The sequence below is a fragment of the Dermacentor variabilis genome, chromosome 3 (genome assembly GCF_050947875.1).
Source record: "Dermacentor variabilis isolate Ectoservices chromosome 3, ASM5094787v1, whole genome shotgun sequence".
NCBI classification, from domain to species: Eukaryota; Metazoa; Arthropoda; class Arachnida; order Ixodida; family Ixodidae; genus Dermacentor; species Dermacentor variabilis.
The window spans coordinates 82,004,043-82,029,590 of NC_134570.1; the positions used below are offsets into that span (position 1 = coordinate 82,004,043).

Here is a 25,548-nt window from a genome sequence, read left to right on the forward strand (position 1 = left end):
TAAAACCATGTGTGTTAACTTGGTCTTCCAACTTGCTGCATAATCAGCAGCACTTGTATGTTGGCATCCAGCAACGAGGATCGTCTATAATCGAAAGGTCGCAGTATTCTGCCGGCACATTCGTGAAGTGCTGACATAAGCTGAGTGATTGCCAAGAACCTAAGGGAAAGACTTTATCAAAGCCACAGTAAAGCCTGTTTCAAACGGCACGATTCTGTGAAGCAAAATGCTTCGTGAAGCAGTGGCATACCGCAGCAACGATAGGTTTGCTTTATGCATTTCAACTTCCAGCATCTGCCAACGCACTATCCACCACAGCCAGCAATGACTGCATCCCACGACTGACAAATCACAGACAAACTGCAGTATGTGAAACGGTCTTTAGACGACACAGCACGTAACACAAGCCACGCACTCAAATAGATTTTGTCACGGTAATGGGGGGGACGCCTAGCCAAGGTTATAGCTTGTCAGTTTAACGAGTGCAGTAGTCTGTGGCAGCAGAGTTAGAGTGCAGACTATGAGAGCAGATTGCAGATGTGCCTGCAGACTCGGCAGCACGGCTGGTTTGGTGCAATGCCAGGTGGCCAACAGCTCACAAAAGTGTTGAACTGCTGCATCAGACGAGTAAAAAACAATATTCTGGGATTTTACGTGCTAAAACCACAACCTGATTGCGAGGCACGCCATAGAGGAGGATTTCGGACTTAGCATGACCGCCTCAACTTCTTGAATGTGCACCTAAATCTAGTATGCGAGTATTTTTGCACTCAGCCCCCATCAAAGAGCGGTGCATCAGGCAAGTTACTTGCAGGGTTGTGCACCGCCACATTTTAACGTCAGTGCAAAACTATCACTAATTCAAATAAAAATAAAGGCTTCTTGTATATATAAGGTATTTATGTGTTGTTAAAAAGATTCCAAATGCACGAGTTGGCATGAGAATTTTCCAATAGTAACTACAATCTTTCTTATTATCTTCATTAGCTTGTTGTAGCCCATTTTGCCATGGCAACGTTCCACTGTAGTGTTGACCTTTAACTATACATAACACCACACTTGCAGGAAGGAAATGAAGTATTTATTCAAAAATCTACAACAGCAGGATCTAAAAAAAACTCAATAAATATAGTATTCTGTTCGTTTGCATTTACAATGAATGATATTTCGAAGTTTCGTTCCTTCCTTGCATCCCATTAAACTTCGCACAGTAGGCTTTTTTTTTTACAGAAACAAGAAAAAACAGGCGAAAGAAAGGAAAGACAGAGGTGGGGGTGGGGAAATAAAACAATAACTCGCAAAAAAAATTTCCCTGAAACAATTTGTGTGCAGCTTCACTGGTTGCATTCACACACTGTTCTTTGCCGACACAGGGATCACGAGTTGTGTGCTGTACAGAGATGTGCATATGTCCAAAAGCATGCACTCTGAGGTGGCGGAACAAAGATATCAACGTTAAACACAAACTACCGCACACACTTATATAATACACAGCGGAACATCTCCGAAGTGCTTCTGTTCTTCAGGCGGCACTACGTCACAACCTTCTCGTCTCTCACTGTATTTTCTCAAACCTAGATTATCGGCAACTAAAGCCTACATAAAAGGCAACTAGTACACACTGCCTAGCATATCACACACTGAGCCACGAAAGAAACTATATGCGCAGACTCAAGAAAAATGTTTACACCCTTTGTGGTGTATCTTGTCCCAACAGAGTTTTAGTGGGTACAGTATTCCATTGAACGTAGGTGCACTGGGCGTTCTGCTGGTTTGGCGGAGACGCTAATGTGAGCAGCTTGCACGGTGCAGCCACTTGGTGGTGCAGAGTTCACCCAGACAAACACAGAGCTAATCTTACAGTAAACAAGTGCGTTCTACTTCGCAGCCCACAATTATGTCGCTGACAAAGATTTACACCATCATCCAAGTAGAACACACTTGTTTACTGCAATATTAGCTCTGTGTCTGGCTGAGCTCTGCACCAACATGTCGCCCCACGGCTCTGGCCACTCGCGTTTACGCCTTGGCTCACGCGGTATCCCACCTGTTTAACAGAATACCACCTGTTTTAACAGAATGAGCAGCTCTATTACTTATATGTCTTGTGTGCGTCTCCTTTCTTGAAAACTCTACACTCGCTACTTTCCTGTCAACAATGCTATGTCATGCCAATAATGCGCATGCCGTTTCTGACCTGAAGGTACCGGGGGTGCACAGTGTTAAATGAAAGGCATGCAAGGAAGAGGAATATTGTATAGGGACAAAATGCGCCCCAAAGAGTGCAAACTTTTCTTAATGTGTACGCTTCACCTGATTTCCAATGCTTTTAATGGCACTCAACGTCGCCTGCTGCTCGAGTTGACTGCTGCGACCACCACTTGTTTTCGAGCTGATGAGCAAACTCGTGCAACCAAGTTTTTATGAAGCATGTTTGTCGCGAGCTGCTTTCAGCGGTCCATCCTTGCTACGCAAAGGCCAGTGGCGCAGTACTTGTTTCGCCACTGAATGCTTATATAGATGAAAAGGCTCGTGACATTGATTGAAAAAAAGAAGAAAAAGAAAAGAAAGATTTCACAGCTTGTCTGATGTACAGTCGAACAGGCTATAACAAACGGGTTCACGCACCAAAAATAGCTTGATATATCCCGTAATTCAACATACCCAAACAGGCATATAACAAACTTAGTTTTCTTAAATGTCCATTGTAACGAATTTCTCATCTCAAATGGAAAAACAAAACAAGACTTCACTGATTGAAAACAAAACCGAGCAAAGTAGGCAGCAATTTTTGCATGTGCTTTGAACTGCTTCTCTACAATACTGAGAATGGCATTCTCAATGCATGAAATCGTTTAGGCTTACTACAGTCCTCTTCCATCAATGTCAGCACAGTGCCGGCACAGCACATCCTCCACAAAAGGTGGAAAAAAAAAAAAGAGAGCATAACCGAACAAAATTTTCTTATGCAAAGAACCACCCCAAACACTGAATTTGCAGCCTGCAAGCGGCTTTATGGCACTGAACGTGGACACCGCAAATACGATACATCAAACGTCCAGTTCATTAGAGGTAGTTATTTTACGTGAGTATCAGTCATTAAGTTTCATATGTTCAACAGAAGATCATTCGCTTTATTGAAGTTTGTTATATTCAAGTTCGAGTGTACTTCAAAGAAGTCGAAACCAAGAAGTCATGCTCCTAGCAAATCTTTTGGCCAGAGAAGTTCACATGTATAATGAACATTACAAAAATACAAGCAAACAAAATTTTTCACTCAGTGAAGCTTGCAAGCCAAATGTAACTCCACGTCTGCATGGCATAAAAAAAGGAGCGAGCCTGGTGTGAATGCACTTCTCGGCCTAGCAGCATGAGACTAGACGGTGCTGCCACCTTTTTGTTCCTGCTTATAGTTTTATCCACAGAGCAGCATATCCTACCTGCCCCCCTCGGGGACCTACACTGCCTGCAAGGCAAGCTGGTGCAAATTATATTACATGCTTGCAGATGGGAAAGACGCTTTCATTCGCTTCCCTGCACCCACCAGTGTGCTTTTAAATGGACATTGCCACTCTGCGTGTCAAAGAGGGGACAGTTAAAATTCTGCGAGCAAGGATCTCCTCCGCAGCACATAACGAAGCTGCAGGGAAAATGGGGTCTCGAACTCCGAAGGAACACCTGGAAGACAGCCTTTTCGCTGTTGCATTGTGCTCCGCAGTAAAATGTTGCTCGCGGCATTTTGATCATCCCCTAACTATCACTGGACACAGCTTGCATTGACAGCATGCATTTCGACACGTCAAGAAATAAAGAAAAAAAATCGCATTCGAAGCAGCCTAGATCACAACGCAGGTGACAAAATTCAAAAGCCCAGCAAAACTCAGACAATATAACTGGAACAATGCGAGCCAAAGATACACAAACACACGCACGACAGGTTTCTTATTTTTCGAAACGGAAGACACACCTAAAGCCCCAGCAAAGCGAAAAAGGGGGGCGCCACACACGATAAAGCAGAGCCAAGAAGACAACCACGACGAAGAACAAAGCGGATGAAGAAGTTAACTCCAACTGTCATCCTCGCCAACATATCATGCAACACCGACAGTGGGGTGGAGAAAGGAGAGCGCCGCAAGAAGTGGCGGAGGCCTCGAGGAACACGTTAGAGTGAGCAGCAGCTTTGTCACCTGGCCAAAAAAAATGAGCCAATGCCAGGTAGGTGGTCGTTTTGACCTGCCCCCGGAAGCAAAAGACGGCTACAGTATCGGCGAAAAGGATTTGAACACAAGAGTCGTAAGGGGAGGCTGAAACAGCAATCAAGGAAAGAGTGGGGCCGTGTCATTGGAAGTGGCAAATCTCAAATGGCTTCGCGCACAAGTGCCTCTCTGTCTTGCTAACATTCTGCGAGAGGCGCTAGCCCTATTTACATGGTACGTCATTCACAATATGATAGTGCAACCATGCCTCTTCTGCAACAAACACGTATCCAGCAGTCGGCAACCCGCGAGCCATCTCCATCGTACTGGCATTTTCATTGTTCTGGAGTCCAAAGGCGCCGATTGAAAAACCTTGTCGTGTTATGCTCCTTAAACAACCACGCTGACCGTTTAAAGGGAGCATGCAGCACGGTTGAGGAGGGTTATAACCGGTAACGAGAGGCTTGACCCCCATTGCTGCATCCGCCTCATCTCCCAAAAGTATGACCCACAGCGAGAGAGGACAGTGCAAAGGGAAAGGGGGGTCAGACGAGCAATGGTGGCAAACCAAAAGGTGGTCACAACAAGGACGAGCGAGAACAGCCTGCACATGGGAGAGTGGATGTAAACTAAGCTAAAAACAAAAGATGAGTCCAACAAAAGAGCTGCAGAGGAAGAGTCCAGCCTCGGTGCAGTATTACGTGACACGGGTGCTCTGTAACGTGAGCACACAATCTTAAACAGGTTTCTGCACAAATGCACGATGGCAAGCACCTGAGCCATGTGCCATGCCAGGACAGAATCCATGGTCCGGGTTACTCTCTAACATTGCGGAAGATGGGCAGCAGGTGGGGAGGGGAGGGCACCTTCGTAAAGTACAGACATCGCAAGCAGCCCGTTCTTGGGGTCCAGCAATGATGGCAGCGGCCATTTCTTTGGCAGCTACTCAGCACGGAGTCCAGCACAGGGGGTGAGGGGGAGGGTCAAAATGTCTTTGCGCCACCGGGGGCCTTGCAAGTTGCCCGAGGGACATGAGGTCGCCTGTGTGTGGCACTGGAACTCTGCATGGAGCAAGGGTGTGAGGATGAGTGCTGCACCAATTACCTGCTACCACAGTTCACATATCCAGACACACCTTAATACCTGTAGCTTATGGTTGGAGCAACTGCTCAGGGAAGATAAACAGACAAGACAAGCAGACCAGGTTAGCACCCGTTCGGTCCTCTTCTCATCTGTTTTTTTTTTTTTTTTTTTAACTTACCTACGCTGTTACGCCAATCATGCACACATACAAACTCGGCCAATTTTTCATTCTTTAGCTCACTGAAATACACATCTGAACTGGTCGAGGGGTAGTCCATCCTGAGTCTACACTGCAGGAAGCATCAAGGGGAGAAGCAAGAAACAACAGAGAGACAACAAAACAAGAGAAGTAACAAGCAACAACAATTAAGAAGTACAGGAGGGTACACTGTTAAAGGAACAAGACACGCTAGCCAACCATGAGTGAATTTCCCTCAGTGGCAAGCTTCAAAACATGCTACATACAGCAGTTTCTGCAATCCGTAACAAGTTTTGCTCGCAATCTACGGCACAGGCTCTCCCCAAACATTCACCATAAAAGCAGTAGTATGTTTAATGCTAAGCATTCTTTGACTCATTTCAAGCACTTCACGGTAGTTAAGTAGGCAGGTTTCTATCTCACCTCGTTTCATGCCTCTTCAATAAGATAGTGATAAGATGGTGGGATCAAACTTCTAACTCTAAGTACAGCAGCCCGATGCTCTAACCGTTAGGCCACAATCGCACGCCACGTTTCTCTCATAGCCAACACCAACTGTAGCTCTTTCAGACAACTGGTGTGTGCGTTATGTGACGCAGTGCGAGGTGAAGTATGTGTGCATGCGCTATTTTCCGTTCGACCACAGAGCGCCTTTCCCTTACATCACGAGTGAAAGCGGGTCAGTTCCTCCCATTCTTGCCTGGTGGCAGTTTAAGCATTTACACGCTGTGTTAGACTCCACTGTGTTCAGAATTGGCCCACATTCCCCAGTCCTTTCCTCGTACCAGATAATGCTTTGAAAATGCTGCGCGACACTGTACTGCCTTGGAATCGGGCCAAGTCATAATGGAACAGGTTGTAACATTTCTCTTCCGAAAAAAAAAAAAAGAAAAAAAGATCATGGCATCACTGTCACACTATTATTGTCACCACTGTCGTCTTGCTTCTGTCATCACACACACAACTGCTTGCTTTACATAAACATGTTAGTCCATCTGGTAACTCTTTGTGAAGAATCCCAAACTGTACTAGATAGCCAGCTATACATGCAACATGCTTCGTGTAACATAGATTCCCACAGTGCATAGGATCTGCCCAATTATGCATCTTCAAGATGCGACAACTGCAAAGACCGACACGGAACGCAACAGACAGACTCTCTGCACTCACCCGAGACAGACATACACTATGGAAGTGGCAGCAGCACCATCAGCTCAGGAGGAGGCTTGCTGTGCTGGCCTGCTGGCGTTGCGCGCCTGGAACAACTTGGTCTCCTCAAAGACCAGCAACTTGAGTTGCTCCTTGGGCAGGTCATCAAGCTCAGTCTCAAACTTGAATGGCTCATCTGCCACAGGCTGTGCAACACAACAATGCATCATGGCATACAAGCGCTATCTCGGCAAGTTTGTTAGATTGCAACTCTCTCAAGAAAGACAAATAGACCACAGCTGTACTGGAGAACAAACGTACAAACAGAAAAAAAAAATACATCAGTTGGAAAGGTCCGCAGAAATCTGTTTCAAATTTGTTCCCTCTTTTAAACCCCTACCCCTTCTATTTCTCTCACGATGAAAACAAATTACGATAATGAAAGGCAGATGAGACAACTGTGCATGAGCCACAATATTAAGCTTTCCATACACGTTGAGAATATCAGTTCCATATCTGTTACTCTTTTAATAGTGAATAGTACGGAGGCCTTATACTGATGCAAAAGGATAGAAAGTTGGGTGAGTTGGTACAGTAACATGATCTTGGATTGTAGAGAAAAGTGACACGGACAGAAACTAGAAGCAGACTTCTAGTCTCTGTCCGTGTCACTTTGCGCTACAATCCAAGATCATGTTACCTTATACTGATACTGCACCCTAAACGATGATCGTTCTGTCACTTATAGTGTGCATGCATGTCTCTCATGCAGATTCAGCTTAGAGAACTGTGTCGTGTCCCTATCGTAAAGCGCGCTTGCACAAATTTATTGTGTGAGCCTCGCCTCTTTCTGATAACTATCAAAGCGAGGGACAACTTGCCATCAGTTGTAAAATGTAATGTCACTGCATTTTAGACTGAAACAGAAAAAAAAAAAACACAGAATGTACTTTGTCATTTTCCCATTATGTCCAGTTAAATATTTCTGCTACTGTGCACCCAACCTTGATACAGTAAAACCTCATTAATTCGGAAATTGGATTAATTCGGACGCGCCATCTGGTCCAGTCAAACATGTACATAACCCGATGGCACAAAACTCCCGTTAATTCAGACATATTTGGTGGTACTTCGGTTAATTTGGACAGTTCGCGGAGCTCAGAGGCATGTGAGGCATATAGAATCGAGTGGCACTAGGGGGTGTTCAAAACGCACCGCCAGCGATGGCGCCTCCTATTAGCGAGCGCCGATCTCAAAGGCCATGCTTCCATGTGCTGGGAGTGCAGAAAGGCCACCATGTTTATTTTATTGCTACATAACAGACAAACCTACGTCTCAAAAAACACGGCGGCAATGACGTACTTCTGGCGCTTGGCACTACCTCTGCATCGCTATGGTTATCGGCACAGTAGTTATCGGTCTATACTAGCAACCCTAATCTATAGATACATGTTTTTTCTTTGTACGCATGTACTGCTGTCTGCCCTTTCCAACGCCGTCTTTTGTTTGTGCAGTTGTGTGGTTGCGGCATTGTGCAGTTTTCTTTCGTTGTCATTTTTATCGTGTTTATCGGTTTGAGTCAGGTGCGTGTGCAAGGACTGCGGAACTTTTTTTATGTGTGTGTGTGTTCAATTTTGTTTGTGCTCTTTTTTCTTGACATAGTGCATGCACCCGTCGCTTCATTGCCATGCCTAGCTGTGCTACCATGTGCTCTCGTGTCCCACCAAAGTGGGCGAAGTATGAGGCGAAGGATTTGGCAGCGAAAGTAGAAATATTGAAAGCCGTGAAGGCAGGGGTGCCTCGGCAGGCCATAATGAATAAATTCAACGTGAGGAGAAGCACGCTCAGCACGTACATGAAAAATGTCGCGGAGATTCTTCAGGCGTACGACAGCGACAAGTTCGCTGACAACAGAAAGAGATTGCAAACAGCAGCGCACCTGAAACTTGAAGCGTTGTTAAGATGGATTGCCGATTCATGTGACGCACAGCTGCCTTTGAGTGGCCCCCTTATCTGCGCGCAGGCCGAAAAGTATGCGCTGAAGCTCAGTATCGAAGACTTCAAGGCATCAAAAGGCTGGATCGACAGATTCAAATGACACGGCCTGGACTTCTGAAGCGTGTGCGGCAAGAAAGGGGCTGTGAATGAAGGCATTGTCGAAGATTGGAGGGCCGAATTACCCGCACGCCTAGCCAATTATGACACCTGCGACATTTTTAACGCAGATGAGACAGCCCTCTTCTACAAAGCCCTCCCGGATAAAATCATGACATTTAAGGGCGACCCATGCGTTGGCGGTAAACGAAGCAAGGACAGAATAACAGTTTTGCTGGCTGCCAACATGACTGGCACGAAGCGGCTACCGCTATTGATAATCAGCAAAGCAGAAAAGGCGAGATGCTTCAAAAGCATAAAGAAACTTCCCGTAGACTATCGCTCGAATCGAAAGGCGTGGATGACCTCAGCGATATTTCAGGCCTAGCGGCACGAACTGGACCGCCGCTATTGTGCAAAATCGCACAAAGCACTAATTGTTCTAGATAACTGTAGTGCGCACAATAATGTGTCAGGGCTGACAAACATACAGCTGCTTTTTTTTTTGCCACCAAACGCAACGGCTTCCTCGCAGCCTCTGGATCAGGGAATTACAGTCGACTCCCGATAATTCGAAGCCGCTTAATTGGAATTTTTGGTTAGAAGTGAAGTGCTGGTCCCGTCAGTTTTGCATGTAATCCTATAGAAGAAATCGCTCGATAATTCGAAGTCCTCATCCAGTAATATTGTTTAATTGGAAGTTAATTTTCAGCCGGGATCCTCGAGGTGACCGTCATTCTTGTGCAATTCTTCAAGTGTTGCAACAATTCCGTGCTCCGCGTTGGTGTCATCGCCACCGCAGCCGCCTGCAACGCCATCCTTCTTGGAGCGGCGCGATTATTCATTGCTACGGCTGCCGTGGCCTCCGCGATCAACTCCGACGGGAGGCGAAGCGGCTCCCGCCGGAGGCCACATGGGTGCCATAGGTGCACGCAGCGCTGCATACTGGCAGTGGCGAGATTGTGCGAGATTAGTCTTGCAGCGTGCGCAGCGTATGTCGAGGCGTTTGTTGGTCGAGCGCCTTTGTGCGGGAAGCTCGTAGGCTAGGTTGTTCCAAGAGTGATTCGGAATTGACTGTACCTAGTCGCGCAGTTTATAGCCATGGCAAACCGTGGCTCTTATCGCACGCTCGACCTGGCAACGAAAGTCGAGGTTTTGAAGGAAGTTGAGAAGGGAGGTGCCGCCAAACAAGACATAGCGCGGAAGTACAGGATCAAGCCGAACACGCTCTCTAACTACATCAAGAACAAGCGCACAATAATGGATGCATTTGAGAACAAGTTCAAGACTTCTCGGAAGCGAATGCGCACCGGCGCTTACCCAGAGTTGGAGAAGGCTCTGCTGGTTTGGATTAGGGAGGCCAGGAGCAACAAACTTCCTCTCAGCGGAGACATCGTTGCGATGAAAGCCCGAACGCTTGCAGCAATGTTGGGGATCGATGACTTCGTTTCGTCAGATGGATGGCTGACGCGCTTTAAAGATCGCCATGACCTGGTTTTCAAGAGCACGTGTGGTGAAAAGGCGTCCGTTAACCAGGAAACATGCGCCACGTGGAAGGACGGAAAGCTGCGTGAATATCTCGCCGAATACAGACCGGAAGACATCTTCAATGCAGATGAGACTGCACTCTTCTATCGGCTTCTACCAGAGAAGACCCTGACATTCAAGGACGACGACTGTGCTGGGGGCAAACGCAGCAAGGAGAGAGTGTCGGTGCTGATCGCGGCAAACATGACTGGCACGGAACGATGTCGGTTACTTGTGATCGGGAAAGCCGCGAAGCCGAGATGTTTTAAAGGCGTGAAGACGCTGCCTGTGGACTATGAGGCGAACAAAAAAGCGTGGATGACGGTCGAAATCTTCAAGAGCTGGATAAGCAAATTGGACCGCAAGTTTGCTGCTTCGAACCGCAAGGTGTTGTTCCTTGTCGATCACTGCAGTGCTCACGTGAATATGCCAGCCTTGAGTGCAATACGCCTCGCATTTTTGCCTGCAAACACAATGGCTGTTTTGCAGCCAATGGACCAAGGCATCATCAAGAATGTTAAAGTCCTGTACAGGCGGTACCTCCTCAAGCGCATGATTTTGTGCACGGATAGCTTCACAAAGTACGAGGTGAGCCTGCTTAGTGCCATCCACATGTTGGCGCGAGCATGGGATCGTGTGAAGCAAGAAACAATTGCAAACTGCTTCAGGGCTTGCGGTTTTGTGGCAGCTTCTTCGGAGGATGCCTCTGAAATTTCAGCGGAGGAAGCGTCAACAAGCAAGCTTGACGGCATTGATTTTGGTGATGCTCTCGGGGACGTCAATTTTGAAGATTACGTCGCCGTAGACAAGGCGGTCGAAACATGCGGTGCGCTGACGGATAGCGAAATTGTAGAGATTATTCGGCCCCAGGAAGCGACCCAGGAAAGCGACGATGACGTTGAAGGCGAGCCGCAACCTAAGGCTGCCGATGTAGCTGCGGGCCTTGCTTTTGCGGAGCACTTCTTTGCCGCTGAAGGTAACACGGAAGAAGCGTTCCGCCACATCAACAGCCTGCAGAACTTGCTTTCAGCAGCGCGATTCGGCAAGAAGAAGCAAAGCAAGATGACCGACTATTTTTCTTAGAGAAAATGCTTGATTTCGCCACAAATAAAGTGCTGTTTTTTGTGTTTTGTGCTTAATTGGAAGTTCGTTTAATTCGACGTTTTTTGCGGTCCCCGTGAACTTCGTATTAACGGGAGTCGACTGTATTCAGTATGTGAAAGGCCGATACAGAAAAGTGCTTGAGCGCATGTTGCTCTGTGTGGAGGCAAAGAAACAATACGATGTAACTCTGCTCAGTGCAGTGCACATGGTGGCACATGTGTGGAGCAACACGCTGCCCGCAGGCAGTAATTGCCAACTGCTTCCTACACAGCGGCTTTGTCTGTGACAGTGATTCTTTGGACGCTGGAGGTGCAGATGTTAACCGAAATGCAGAGGAAGATGACAGTCGCTTCGACAGATTTCTGCCTCCGGACGTCCCGCTGGATGAATACATCCACGTCGACAGTGACGTTGCCATTGCCGGTCGCCTCAATGACGACGAAATACTGGATGTACTAGGCGACGAAGAGCCCGACTCTGATAGCGCAAATGCGCCCGTCACGGATGCGTGTGAAGTGCCGCGCCGCACTGCTAAAGAGGCCGATGACACCCTTAAAGTATTGGAGGACATCTGTGTTGTTTCTCCCGACAGTCTGCGCTGCACCACTTACAAGAACGTCGAAAAATTGTGCTTTCCGCACAAATTGCTCGCGTGCAACAAGCAATAATAACCAGTTATTTTATGAAGTAAAGGTATGTTGATGTTTTAGGCATTCTTGAGTTATTGTAGAAACCTCGTTAATTCGACATTCTGTTAATTCGGACATTTTCTCCGGTCCTGTGAAAACCGAATTAATGGGGTTTTACTGCATTTTCCTGGTAACAAGACTCCCAGCACAGGACTGCTGAACTTGGCCCGTTATGGCATACTGACCACCGGCAAGAATAAAAGATAGCAATAATCTCTACCACAAAGCCCATATGCACATGACACACATGAAAAAAAAAAATTTCTTCCAAGACACATGGGCTCACCTCATCACCAGGGTCATAATACTGCTCCAGGTAAGGGTGTGCAAGCGCCTCCTCAACATTTATTCTTCGGTGTGGGTTGAAGGTCAGCATCTTGTCTAAGAGATCCAGAGCTGCAACAGAAATTAAGCAGTTAGAAAATTGCTCAGCCTCTGTTACAAAATACAGATTCAACCTCCAACACACTGAATCTGCTTCGCTCTGCTTGTGTATGTGTACACCCGTGAGCAAAAGTATATGGACCGACCACAGGGTGGGCAAGAAACCTGAAGTTCTTTGTAATTGATGTGCACAAGCTGAAACTGATGAGTGCACTGGAATGTAGGCAATGCCAGGTTTGGACTTTAACCCTTGATTTCAAGTTACACTTTCAGGAAGAGGAGAAAATCAGCTTTATCGTGATATCACTGGTCCATACACTTTTGGTCACAGGTGTACCTTACGTAGTGCTAAAAAGCAAAATTATAATATGTAGTTTCACATTTCACGATCACTACCCAATTAGAAGGCACGCTGTGGTTGGAAGACTGCAGACTAATTTGACTACCTGGTATTCTTTAATGTGTCCCTCAATCTAAGTACACGAGTGTTTTTGTATTTTGCTCCCATCAAAATCTGCCTGCAGAGGTCAAACCTACAACCGCGAGCTCAAAAGCGCAATGCCATAGCCACTAAACTACCACTGCAGATCTTACCTTGTCCTTATCTGATTCAGCGCTGTTTTGTCAAACATAAACATTCACCAACTAACCCAAGTTTCCCTGCTACCACTTTCTGGATAGCCAGGCTACATTATACATCCAAAAAGGACCAGCGTACCATGTCGACATCAGAGTCTTCAGTAGTGCGTCACCCCTCAGAGAAACAGTGTATTCGAAGCAAACTTAACAATAGACACCAAGCAGAATAAATTTATGCTGAAAGACTATCGCCTTAAGACAAAAGTGCTGCAGTGAAAACAAGTCAAAGGCACGACTATAAACAACCACTTGATTGACCGGTTACAGGGGTTAAAGGGGCCTCAACCACTCTTTATCGAAGTTGAGAAATGCATTTGACGTTGATACAGACTATTTCTGAAATACTTTACCGCAAAAAGTACCTTTGATGAGTTCAGCAGAAGTGCAGTTATTGGCAATCAAAGGTCGCGTATGATTCCCTTCATGGCACTTCTGTTCGTTCTTTAAAGGGACACTAAAGCAAAACAATAAATCAACTTAGACTGATAAAGCATTGTTTGAGAACTCTGCAGGCAGTCATTTCAAAATAATAGTTTGATTATTAGATGAGAAAATGAAGGTCGAAGCATCAGTATTTGAATTTCGCGCCGAAACGCCGACGCTGGTACGTCAGTGTGACATCAGGGATTCCAAAGTATGTTTTCGCATTTCGGCCGCGTTGGCTGAGTAAAGGTCCACGAAATTTGCTATGTTTAATATTTGATTCCTTTAGAACATAATGTAGTCGATCTGTATACCGCTATATACTTAAGTAGGCTAGAAGATGCTATCTACTACTATATACTAGAAAACTAGAAGATGCTATCAAAATCCATGACGTCACAGCGACCAGGTGCGGGAGCTTCAAGGAGGCGTCACCACCCGCCTTTCATTCTTGCGCTTTTTCTGGCTTACCAAACGTGTTATCGTGGTAAGAGTGGTGTTTTTGGTGTAACAGAGAGGCAATTTACTGATGCAGAAGAAATCATTTCCTTTAAAGCCTCGCACTGAAAAGGCTACGACGGAGCGGGGTGTGCCCACAACACTCTGCCTAGTGAATGTCACCATGGTGTGTTTAAGTTCAATTTTGGAGAATCACGTAGATACCATTACTTCCAATTTTGGTGCCTACGACGCGCCTAACACGGTTGTTCTCAGTGTGATGTAGTGCACTCAGCCAGTGGACTCGTCGCGGCACCCCGTGGCGGCCACAGTATCTGTGCTACATGGCAGACTGCAGCTACATGCAGCTGTAGTGCTTATGCACGTCTGCCTTGTGCACAACAGGGTTTGAGTGCGCGCTTGTGCTCATATGCTCCCATTGGGCCATGCTACATGGTGTGGAGTGGCTTTTCCCTGCACCAGCTTGACCTTGACAGACAGATAGCAGCTGCATTCAACCGGCACATCTTGAAGCGATGTCTGCCAAGGCGCCAACAAGGAAGGGCCAAGAGTGACCGCACGCTGGCAAGCGTGTGTGTGGTCTCACCTTAAGTTTTGCGTGGTTCGAGGCTAGTTGGGTGATGAAAACTAGACGAAATTAGTGAGACCCACCGGCTACGACACCAATAACCAGGGCGGCCAAATTTAAATTCCTACGCGGGCAACCGCGGCCGAGCGTGAGTGAACAATAGTAGGTTTCTTCCAGAAGTATGCAATTCTTATTAAAATTTGAAAGCAGATTTTCGCTTTCTTCAGCCTGTTTATTAAACTGCATCAATAAATATACACAGTAATGGTAGGAATTAGTGCACTAATGCAAACACCCTTCTTGATTGGCGTCAGCTACTGGCCACTAGCAGCTGCGTAGGGAAATCTGCTATATTACAATATAAAGCATCCAGGAAAGAGTGAGGAGCAGGCTTGTGTTAAAAAGAGAGAGAGAAAGGTAACTTCACACTCTGCTTGTGAGCTCCACGCGCCGCGCACGACTGCAAAATTTGCACATGTTATCCGCAGACTGTGTTTATTCACCAAGGCCGAGTGGTCGTCCAAAACCCCTTTAATATCTCAAAGCAACATTGTAGCTATGACAAGACACAGTAGTGCATTGCTCCACGTTAATTTTGACCCCCTTTGACCCAGCTGGCAGATGAATCATGCAGGAAACATGCGTTCACGATCGATGCTCTTCTAAAGGCTCACTCACACTAGGCCGACCCGACATCAATTTCGATGTGCCGACTGTCGGCGACAGCGTTTTTTTTTTACCTTTGTGTCGGCGCCTCTGTCACACTGTACCAACGCCGAGCTCTCTGCCGACCGTAGGCAGATCGTCAGTGTCGGTACAGTGCGACAGAGGCGCCGACACAAAGAAAAAAAAAACCTTGTCGCTGACAGTCGGCAGACCGAAATCGGTGTTGTGTTGGCCCAGTGTGAATGAGCCTATAGTAGCAAGGGAGGAGCCGGTACCTTTAGGGTCTGCATCTGGATACAGCTTGGACCAAGGTATCTTGGCCTTGTGGGGCAATGACTGCAGGTAGGAGCGCGCCTTTTCATTGATGATGCAGTTGAGGTCGTCAGGGCCAGGTGAGCCAAGGACACCGAGGATGTGGTTCAGCTGGTCCAGGTAGTGCTTTCCAGGGAACAAGGGCCGGTTTGAGACCATCTCGGCCAGGATGCAACCCACGGACCAGACGTCGATGGCCTGACTGTAGCCCTTCGAGTTGAGCATTATCTCAGGCGCCCGGTACCAGCGTGTCGCCACATACTCAGTCAGGAAGCCCGTGTGGTCATGCTCGGGGTCTGCCACTCGTGCCAACCCAAAGTCACAGATCTGCTCACGTGCAAATGAAACAGATCAGCTTGGTTGGTGATAATGCTGTGATGGCACAAAGCAGAAGCAACAGCAGTGGCCATGTGGCATAGAACAATCGACAGACTTCATGGTCATCACCTAAGATGGCATCTCTAGAAATGCCCTGCATGTGACACAAACCTCTTGATCGGCTAACAAAGATTTACTCCAAGGCATACAAGCTTTAGCCTCAGGTTTTGACAATGCAGCTCGTGCACTCAAAACTAGGACCTCTAACATTGCTTTTCGTGGGTTGTGAAGCAGAGAAATGGCATGTATAGACTACAATCTTTACACTTAGGGGAAAACCTTGTACTCTTGCACCTGCATTTAAAGCAAGTGCACTTAATCTTGACCCTCATCAACCCCGCAGGGGCTGCGGGCTTGTGACGGGGCAGCTGATGACAAAGCCATGATGAGTAAACACTGGTGCCAAGCATGTGATAACACGTTGGGCACTATCACAGCCATTCATACTGCCAGTTCCCGCAGCCCTTGCCAAAGATTCCTGCCACCTACAAGCGCTGCAGATTCTGGTCTACAGGAAACATGAATTGTGCGATGCCTGGAGGCAGGTACTACATGTAACAGCAAATCAGTCAAAGCAGCAGAAAACAACAACACAAACAAGCGCATCCCTAGGCAAATATTCCAACATTTCAGGGGGAGGTCTGCACCTTGAGGTCGCACGTTGTGTTGAGAAGCAGGTTACTGGGTTTGAGGTCTCGATGCAGCACATTGGCAGAGTGAATGTACTTGAGGCCACGCAAAATCTGGTAGAGGAAGTAGCAAATGTGGTCGTTGCTCAGCTTCTGCGTCTTCAGCAGCTTGTACAGGTCAGTCTCCATCAGACACTGCACGATATAGCTGCACAGCGCCATTGGGAGGGCATACGGTCAAGAAAAGCACCTTTGGTGGGAGTTCACAGGCTAACATTCTCTTAAGATGCACTTGCGGTGATGATGAGAACAAAGTCAGCCAAAGGAATGTCGCTGACACAGACTGCCCCCACCAAAATGTGTATCAGCCCCAATGCTACTTCAACAATGTGTGTTGTCACAAAACTAAAATAGGCTCAAAACCACACAAGCTTATAGAAAGAAAGCTTTACCTTTCAATCTGCAGTAAGTTTGTAGAGATGAAGGAGGTCATAAAAATGGTTTCTGCTATATAGGCAGTGCCTGCAACTGCCTATAAAGTTAATGAAGCCATAGGCAAACATATTTTTACAGAGAAAAAGGAATGGCAGTAGCAGCCCACAATGAAAAATAGTGCTCTTGGATTTCAAATATATTTTCGATTAAATAAATAAAAAGTTTATAACCTCATTTTTAGCAGCTAAGAGAGCGACCTTTGCTGACAAGTGGCCTTTGTGGTCAATGACAAATTTGGCTTGCAGTTCAGCAGACATTTAGAAACACATGACACAAAGTCATACACCGACTCTGACTCGCAGTTTTTGAAGTTATATAAGGAGTTGTGCTGTAAAAGTCCTTCAAAGCCCATAGTACCCTTTCAGGATGCCATCTCCCCGACAGAAGCTTTCTTTGGGAACCTCTTCAACAAAGACCGACCACTAGGACACATAACTTCACTTCTGCAGATGGGACAGCTGACATTGCGAAACCATGACCAATTGAGGGGGTCACCTGAAAAGTTCTACGAGCTAATACCTACGATTTATGAGTATACTTTTACCCTAACTCTTACTCTACACTACATATGGCACATCTAAACTTCAAGTACTGCCCTACAGCACACACATGCTCACTTAACACAAAGCCCCCATGTCATGTCTAGACAGAAAAATGTTAATTCACTTCTTTAGAGTAAAACCTTAAATTCTAAACCGGCATGGTGTATCTTTTGCTGAAATGATTTGCAGGTCTGAAAGTTCCACTTCAACTACAACTATTACACAGTTCAACAGTCCCAAGTAATACTAACAGCAACAAAAAATTAAAAGGATACACATCCTTCATTTGTTCAATTGTGGGTGCCCGAATGATGTCTCTGATGTCTATAATCTGAAAAAATAAAAATAGGAAAATTCAGGTCCTAGATAACCAAACACTCATGAGTCTCATAGTGAACAATGAACAAGAAAGGGAATAGAGCAGACTGATTTTGGTTAGCCATGAAGCAAGATTATATATTGTAACAGGTGCCACATACCTGCTATGCTAAAAGAGGACACTATATCACATGGTCAGACAATGACAAACCCAAGGAAAAGGTTGATGATAGCACCAAACAAAAAAACTGCAAAAACTGCCTCTCAAGGTCACATACTTCACTGGCTTATCAAATCAGGAAAAGCACAAACACACAAAGAGTGCAAGTAGAGATACTATGACAAAGTAAGAACTAGTGCAACACACTATAAAGCAATACAGTCATTCTATTTTGATAAGTAAAAGATTTCATAACAATTTGGCTGGGGCAGGTAGTACAACTCAACCCATAAATGTTGGTTACACGGAGGCGCACAGCAAATCGCAACAATCAGCCAGTTAACAAGGATTCACTAAAGCTCCTTTTATAAAGGCAAATTTAAGACATACATTTATACTGCAAATTCAAAGCCTGCAGCTCTTCAAGAACACTACATTCTAAAACTTTTCCTACCACTAATGAACAACCAAAAAATCTGCGGCGTAAAATTGCAGCCTGTCAGCAATTCCAAACTGCTCGCTGCACACCTAAGCTCTAGCAGACTTGAGCACAAGTGCGATGCTGGCACGACTAAACGTAACTGAGCCTATGTGACAAATTAACCCTTTACCTAGCGTTGATGAGTATAGTCATCATGAAATTTTGTATCAATACAACTAATGATGACTATAGTCGTCGCAAACAAATGTTTGTCACACAGTGAACCTATCCTGACTATACTCGTCCTACTGCATCTAGTTTCGATTCCTGGCCCTAGATGGCCACAGTTGTCCATGTCATGCCATTTGTCTCGCCTTCCATTATATTGCCGCCTCTGACACGCCCGCATGAGGCACGGCTGCCTCCTCGAAGTGAGGCGATCAAAGCATGCATAAAAGAATTTTGACGACTTCTCATTACACCACAGCTCTGTAGAGTTTTGCTCAGAAACGGAAAGTGATGTGCTGTCATCTGAGGACGAGGATGGCAAATATGGGCTTGTTGATTGTTCATCATGGAAAGGTATCTAGATGGTGCAGCAAAACAAGTATCACAAGAAGAAACGAAGACAAGCGATAACAAAGTTAGAGCTTGTTTTCGTTTGTCTTCGCCTGAAGGATCTTGCAGCTGCCCATGACTCTACCATATGAAGACAGCCTACTAACTGCTTTAGGAGCTGCAAAAAAGAAGCCACTATTTATGTGCATGTTTTTGCAACATTTAGGTCATTCTTTTTTTTCCGTATTCTCTTTTTTTCATAGTGTATCAAGCCCTGCAGAAAGCTTTTTTGCACCAGGGCCATGCAGTGAAGCCTTCTTCAACCTATCTTTTTGCACAATTTGTGAAATAAAGGAACCCCACTGAACTGAAATAATGGCGCCGTTTTATTCAGGAAAAAAGGCTCTACAAACATAGTGAACAAAAAATTACGGTAAATTTGGTGCAAGTTTCTTCTTTTCTAATGGTAGGGAAAGTGTCAAGCTAAGATATGGGAACACCACTTTAGTGTGTGCCAATCAGTGACATGAACCATAATTTTAAGGATAAATATGTTTAGCTTTAAGAGTTGATATTGTTAAAAACATTTACGACACAAGGATTTTACAAAATGAAATTTTCATGTTATAAGTAGGCCTGCAACCTTTATATTTTACCTGGAAAGGTTTAGAATATAGACAGATGCAAATAGATACAGTGTACGCCAGTGAAAAAAACTGGGATACACTGGTTTCGGAACATTCTTAGCCTCATACGTTTTTGCCAAATGGGTCTTGAACTAATGGTATATTTTACTGGTTCCTACCGTGCTCCAACTCAGTTCGCAGCAATGCACAGTTGTCTCTAGATTGCAGCCAAAAATAATATGCCCCATCAAAACGACATGCTAGCTGCTCCCAGAGCAATTGGCGTAGCCATGCAATCCGATTTTCTGTCAGATCTCAGCTTTGCTCTCAGATGGAAGATACCTCCAACCAGGCGAATGTGTTCCAAGCACTCTATTTCAACCAGCCGCTTGTAGACTAGACCTAGACTGCACTTGAAAACCGCATGCCAAAGCACATACGATCAACATAAACTAACACGCAAACAGAAAATAACTGATCAGAACGCCAATCAGAATGCGACTCTTCAGCTGGTTTCTAAGCATGAAGTCCCAAGTAAGTGATTTTTTTACACTCAATTAGGCCACCAGTACAGATACACACAAACCTGGAAGTGTATATGTTTAGTGTGCATATATGAAATACATTGGAGTCATCTTTGACTTGTTCGCATTTGAATTTATGCTCTTAGTACAAGCAGCTGACCCATCACCTGCAGATCACAATTTGCAGTTGTCAAATAGTGTACACTTGAAATTCAGCAGCAATACCTGCACCAGAAGAGATGTTGCTGAAGTGTTGGCTTTGTTCATTGACTTTCTTTAATTAAGAAATGAGCAGAAAATGTACATGCATTTTAAAAGTGTTTCAATTTGCAAAAGAAAAAAAAAAGAAACATGCTTTTATCATAGGTTACTAATAAGTATTTTTCTTTTCTACAAAAATTTCGCCAAAATGTCACTTTGCATATTATTTTTTTAACACAAGGTCTTCATTGGCGACTTCAGATTGATTTGGGATTCGCGAGATCTGGTTTTCTGGCCACTTTCATCGCATAAATTTGACTATTTGAGGCCTTCTACTGCATGTAGGACAACAAAAAAGTTGGCACAGAGCTTGTACATTATAATTATGCAGAATCAGTGCAATAAGGTCGAAATTAAACCCAGATGGGCCGATCCCAGAGATGTTGCAGTCTAAAAATGTGCGCCCATCCTGAAGGCTGTGCAGTCCAAACAAACCACACAATACATTAATGGCCCCAGAAGACCTTGTCTTTCTGTCGACCCCTGTTGAGTTGCCTTTGGTTTTCAGCCTTCTATATGAATCCATGATTGAGATTATAAGCTAGAGTCCTGTAGCAGAGCAGATATGTCTTCTTTTTTTGTCAACTGGCCAACATAAACTATATTTTATAACAAACCCCAACCAGATGAGATTTCATCAGACGAGTTAAGAGAGCCATCTGCCAAGAATTCACAAAAGCGGGCCTAATATTACTATACAATAAAAGCTTTACAAGAACAATGATGAGAGTTAACTTACATTTTCATGTTTAAACCGCGTCAGTATTTTTATTTCCCGCAACGTCCTCTGGCAATAGGTCTGGTGTTCGAAGGGCGAGATCTTCTTGATGGCTACTTTTTCGTTGGTTTCATTGTCGAAAGCAGAGCTGAAAAAAAAAAAGAGGAAAGCAAGAAAAAGTACTTGAGATATTACACCAATGTGAATAAATTGTCAAGGTGCGTGCGTATGACGGATACAGAGAGCTTCCTGCACCAGTGTGGCAACTCGTATAATTCTCTCTTCTGAAGCAAGCTTCCCCACCCCTCCTCCACCTGCCCCCCCATTCTGATCAAAGTGACTTCATAACAAGCCTACCCTCAGACCTGCTAACCTTAGCAGCTGAAAAATACCCTGGTCGAAGCCAGAAGATACCAATGGGTGGCGAAAAATACAAAAAGATTGTGTTATAAGTCAAGAAATCGACTGCTTATTTACGAAATTCCCTTCTGTAGAGATGCTGTAAACGGGCATTCTGCTCCATAGTCACAGCACAAATGATCTGCGCCATAGACAAACGAAAATGTTCATGATGTTTATTCATGAAGCATTTACATTACGACGTCAATTTCACTTCATTTATTGCATTTTTGTTCCATTATATCAACAAGTGGATATTATAAGCAGGTCCAATTAATCTAGTAGCTTCGAAAAATGGATGAGCGTTTTTATAAACAAATTTTCCTTTAACTGAAAGCAAGTGCAAAATCAAAAAAATGTATGTGTGAATACAACAGTTTCAAACAAGCTCTAAATACTGAGTATTTCACAATAAAACTGCAAAACCTAGCATGTACGTCCTCTACATATATTCTTCTGTAATATTCCCTCCCCCCCCCTTTTTTTTTGAGGAAAGATTATATATTGCTGCCTGGAAGAAGAAACACAATGCACTATCACTTTTCGTGCCCTGTCTATTGCATTGAGTTTCCCTGCTGAACGGTGCTGAAGTCGTTAATGAACCAACCTGAACATGCACATTTCTTCAGAAGCAGTCGCAGAAGTGAGCAATCAGTTTGCCCATGCAGGGCTCTGTTATATGGCATGGCTTATATGTGGTTTAACTAACAAAGTGCAGCATAACACACCAGACAGCAAATATCACTTCTATTGACTCAGCATGCCATGAAATTTACAGAATGACAAATGTAAAGCCCAATGACAGTAGCAGTGCTGTTATTATATCAAGGATGTCACAGTACAAAATGTGAAAGGGAAGCTGGCCTATATTGAGAAAAACCATACGTTGGCTGGGACTCAAACCTTCGAAACGAAAAAAAAATTAAGCAAAATTATGAGGTTTAATACCCCACAGGCTTAAGAGACACAACCAGTGGGAAGCTACAGTTTAACTTCAACAACCTGGGCTTCTTCCAACGTGCACCTAAATCCAAGTACACAAGCATTTTCTGCATTCCATCCCCATTGGAACTTCACGAAATTCGTCTGTGGATCAAGCGCCACACCAGTTCATTCCTGCAGCAGTTACTCCACTAGTAGAGATAACCAGATGGTTGCTAGATGTCCAGAGTGATGGCAAATTAATTAAAATGCAAAGCTCAAAGGACTGGAAAATCAAACAAACCTGTTCTTTGAAAACACACGAGTTGAATGAAATAAGTTTCATAAATGTGAGAGCAATAATCGACTTCGTATGCTGCAGATTTTTGTGAAGAAAAGAAACTTGTTTAGGCAGTATTTTTGCCAACTTCCTCTGAACAAGAAAATTTCAAATGATAATGCAGAATAACATATAAGAAGAAAAATAAACCTACCACTTCTAACCGCCACTATGCTTGTTCAATATTAAGAACATACAGGATACTCAACCCCAACTGCCACAAGATGGTGCCATTGGGGGCCTACTACTTATTTTACGTGTCATTCATAATACATGCCAAATCCAGTCAGAATTTCTTGCAATAAATGAACCAATTAAACAAAAGATGCACGTGCAAGGCCTTTCAATCTTTTTACTGCGGGTTCATGTGCCCTAGAAGGCTACCACCTCTCGGATCAATGCGATGTTCCATGCACTCAATTCTAACAGACAAAGCATGCAGGCCCAACAGAAAATTATCTTAATGAAACGTTTACAAATCCCAGCTCCTCACACAACCTTTCTAAAAATGCAGTAGCGTGCTGCACTCCTCCAGAACCTAAGGAGCTTGTTGCACACAGGTAAGGCCTCTCGAGGCCAGACGTACTTAACAGCTGCACGTTGTAAGTAAGGGTACAATTTACCGCGCCAGTTTCAATCACACGCCTTACACCAGTCGCCCTACGATGGCGTAACTAAACGAATAATAAAGTTTTCTCGCACGTGTGCCTTGCAGGATACACCTAAGCGTTGACACTTATCAGTCAGAATAGTGTTATGCCCCCTGTTATCACCTGCGGAACTTGAGAAGACAAGCCGCGAGCGGATGATGTGAATTAGTAAAGAAAGAAAAGGAGCTGGGCGTGTCAAAGATCACGCGCTGCGGCAGACGCACACGTTTTATCAGCCCGAGTTGCTGTAGTAACTACAGTTGTCAGCCCAGTGCACGGCAGGACAGCCGCCCCACCACACAGCTCCAGCGCGCGCTTCCTCAACGATACATATTTGTGAAAGGGGGAACTGGCACGTGAAAACGAGCTGATGTCGCGACATCAGGTTAGCGGTCACCTTTGGTGCCATCTCGCGCCGAGATCAGCCGGCCCGGAATGCGGCCGTCGCGCATTTGCATGCCTCACGAACCGGCACCTAACCGCGCGCCCAATGTCGCGCGAAATAAAAAAAGAAAGCAAAAAACAAAGAAGAATGCCGCTAATGTCGCAGGCGAAGGGCGCGCGACCGAGCGAATCCGAGTCCCGCGGTATGAGCAACATGCGCCAGGACACCTCTGAAAAGAGGTGCAACACAAAATGAGGCGGCGACGTATGCACGAGAGGTTCACTGACAAGCGTGATCGCAACACTGATCCACAGGCTGCGGGAATAACGGTCACTCGCGCGCGACAGCGGTTTCAGAATCTGTGCTGGAGCTCTTCCGAGCTTTCACGTCCACATTCGGAGATGGACAAGAAAACCCTCAAAAAAGATTATTGGCTAGATTATTGGCTCTCTCCGTGCGGCAGGCACAATAAATGTTCGATGAATGTCAGGCAGCGCCGACCGGCGTCCGAAAGCCGCCCGAATCCCGGGCACGAGACCTTCGCGGCCCGCTGACAGCATCGGCAGCGCAGGAAAAAAAAAAAAAAAAAAAGAGGAAGCCAGAAAAGAACACCAGGCAGGCGAAAATCAGATTGCATCCTCAACAGTTTCCTGTTCGTGGTCTCGGAGAGCACAGAAACGCGACTGCTGAAACGACTCCGCGCGTTTCCAGTCGAACAAACCGCAATAAACGCGGAAACAACACTAGGCACTCCAGCCAAGGCTCTTTGACATTTACACGCCTGCCGCAAACCCAGGGAACTGCAGTTTGCCTGATGGGCGTGCATTAATGATTTGCTGGTTAGTCGAAGGTCAGTTCCGCCACGCCGAAGACAACGAGCTGCGTCTGCCGACAACTTCAGGCGCGGCGTACGAAATTATTGCGGAAACTCCACACAGCCCCGGCGCGCGGTGGGCAGCTCGCGTTAAAACGTGAACCGCAGAAAGCGTCCATGCTCCACAGTTGGTTCGTTGCCGGGCACTTAGGCTGCGCGTTCGGTGCTCTCGCCGATCGCAAAGGTGTGCACAACACAAAACGGTCCAGAAGCCAGCGAAAGGCTTAATCTTGATGAATGACAACTGTTGCATTACCGTGGGGGGACCATGCACACTCCGCAGCACGCACGGCACTCGTGCAAGCAGTCTGCTGGCAGCGCGCTTTGAACAGCGTCTCAGGTGCGGGGCATAGCACGAAACTTGTACTTACACGACCATGCCATAGGCTCCTTCTCCAATGTAGGCTAAATTCGTGTACCGCGGTGCAACTTCGAACACTTGGCCTCTGACAATTTCCGTTGCCTTCGTTTCGCCCAACTCGTTGGCCGCCATTTTAGTGACCAACGCTCGCTCTCCACCAGTTCCCTTCAGTCCTCCAGCGTGTTCGCAGTTTCCATAGGACGACGTCAGCGATGACGGACGTGACGCGAATCTGGGTCACACGGGGATTGGCTAGCGGCGGCAACTCAGTTGGCCAATGAAATTATTCAACAGCATGCGACGTCACTAAGGCGGATGTGACGTTGGGCTGGGAGAAAAAGTAATTGGCTGCTTTTATCGCCGGCTTCGCGATTTCCACTGCAGATGGTTTGCAGGTGCCGAAGCGCGCAAACCGCGCTAACTTTCACGCGGAGCGCAATTCAACATGCGGTTCGTAGCCGGCAAGCCATACTGCAAGCACTGCGCTGCCATGCGT

The 25,548-nt window shown here is 45.7% G+C and overlaps 1 protein-coding gene across 3 annotated transcripts; it reads right to left on the reverse strand.

Moving 5' to 3' along the window:
* Positions 1 to 1,059: 1,059 nt before the first annotated feature.
* On the reverse strand, positions 1,060 to 25,251 carry rl (Mitogen-activated protein kinase rl). Of its 3 annotated transcripts, none has more exons than XM_075685821.1 (8): positions 25,063 to 25,251; positions 21,144 to 21,270; positions 17,812 to 17,867; positions 16,518 to 16,707; positions 15,456 to 15,819; positions 12,328 to 12,437; positions 6,649 to 6,833; positions 1,060 to 5,257 (listed from the first exon to the last, which is right to left on the reverse strand). In XM_075685821.1, exons 1-7 carry the CDS (start codon positions 25,182 to 25,184, stop codon positions 6,693 to 6,695), a joined length of 1,110 nt encoding a protein of 369 aa, XP_075541936.1. In that variant the 5' UTR covers positions 25,185 to 25,251; the 3' UTR covers positions 1,060 to 5,257; positions 6,649 to 6,692. The 3 variants fall into 3 exon arrangements, with proteins under 3 accessions (XP_075541936.1, XP_075541934.1, XP_075541935.1); XM_075685819.1 differs by lacking the exon at positions 25,063 to 25,251 and adding an exon at positions 23,830 to 24,351; XM_075685820.1 differs by lacking the exon at positions 25,063 to 25,251 and adding an exon at positions 22,129 to 23,593.
* Positions 25,252 to 25,548: the final 297 nt, after the last annotated feature.

What these genes read in the sequence shown, in the direction of transcription:
- rl (XM_075685819.1), bottom strand. Translation starts at nt 24,032, where the DNA reads ATGTTGCTCATACCGCGGGACTCGGATTCGCTCGGTCGCGCGCCCTTC. An exon ending in GGCGCGAGATGGCACCAAAG is followed by an intron (nt 21,271 to 23,829) that starts GTGACCGCTAAC and finishes TTTTTTTTTCAG; the next exon opens with CTCTGCTTTCGACAATGAAA. An exon ending in ATTATGACCCTGGTGATGAG is followed by an intron (nt 6,834 to 12,327) that starts GTGAGCCCATGT and finishes TGTGTTGCACAG; the next exon opens with CCTGTGGCAGATGAGCCATT.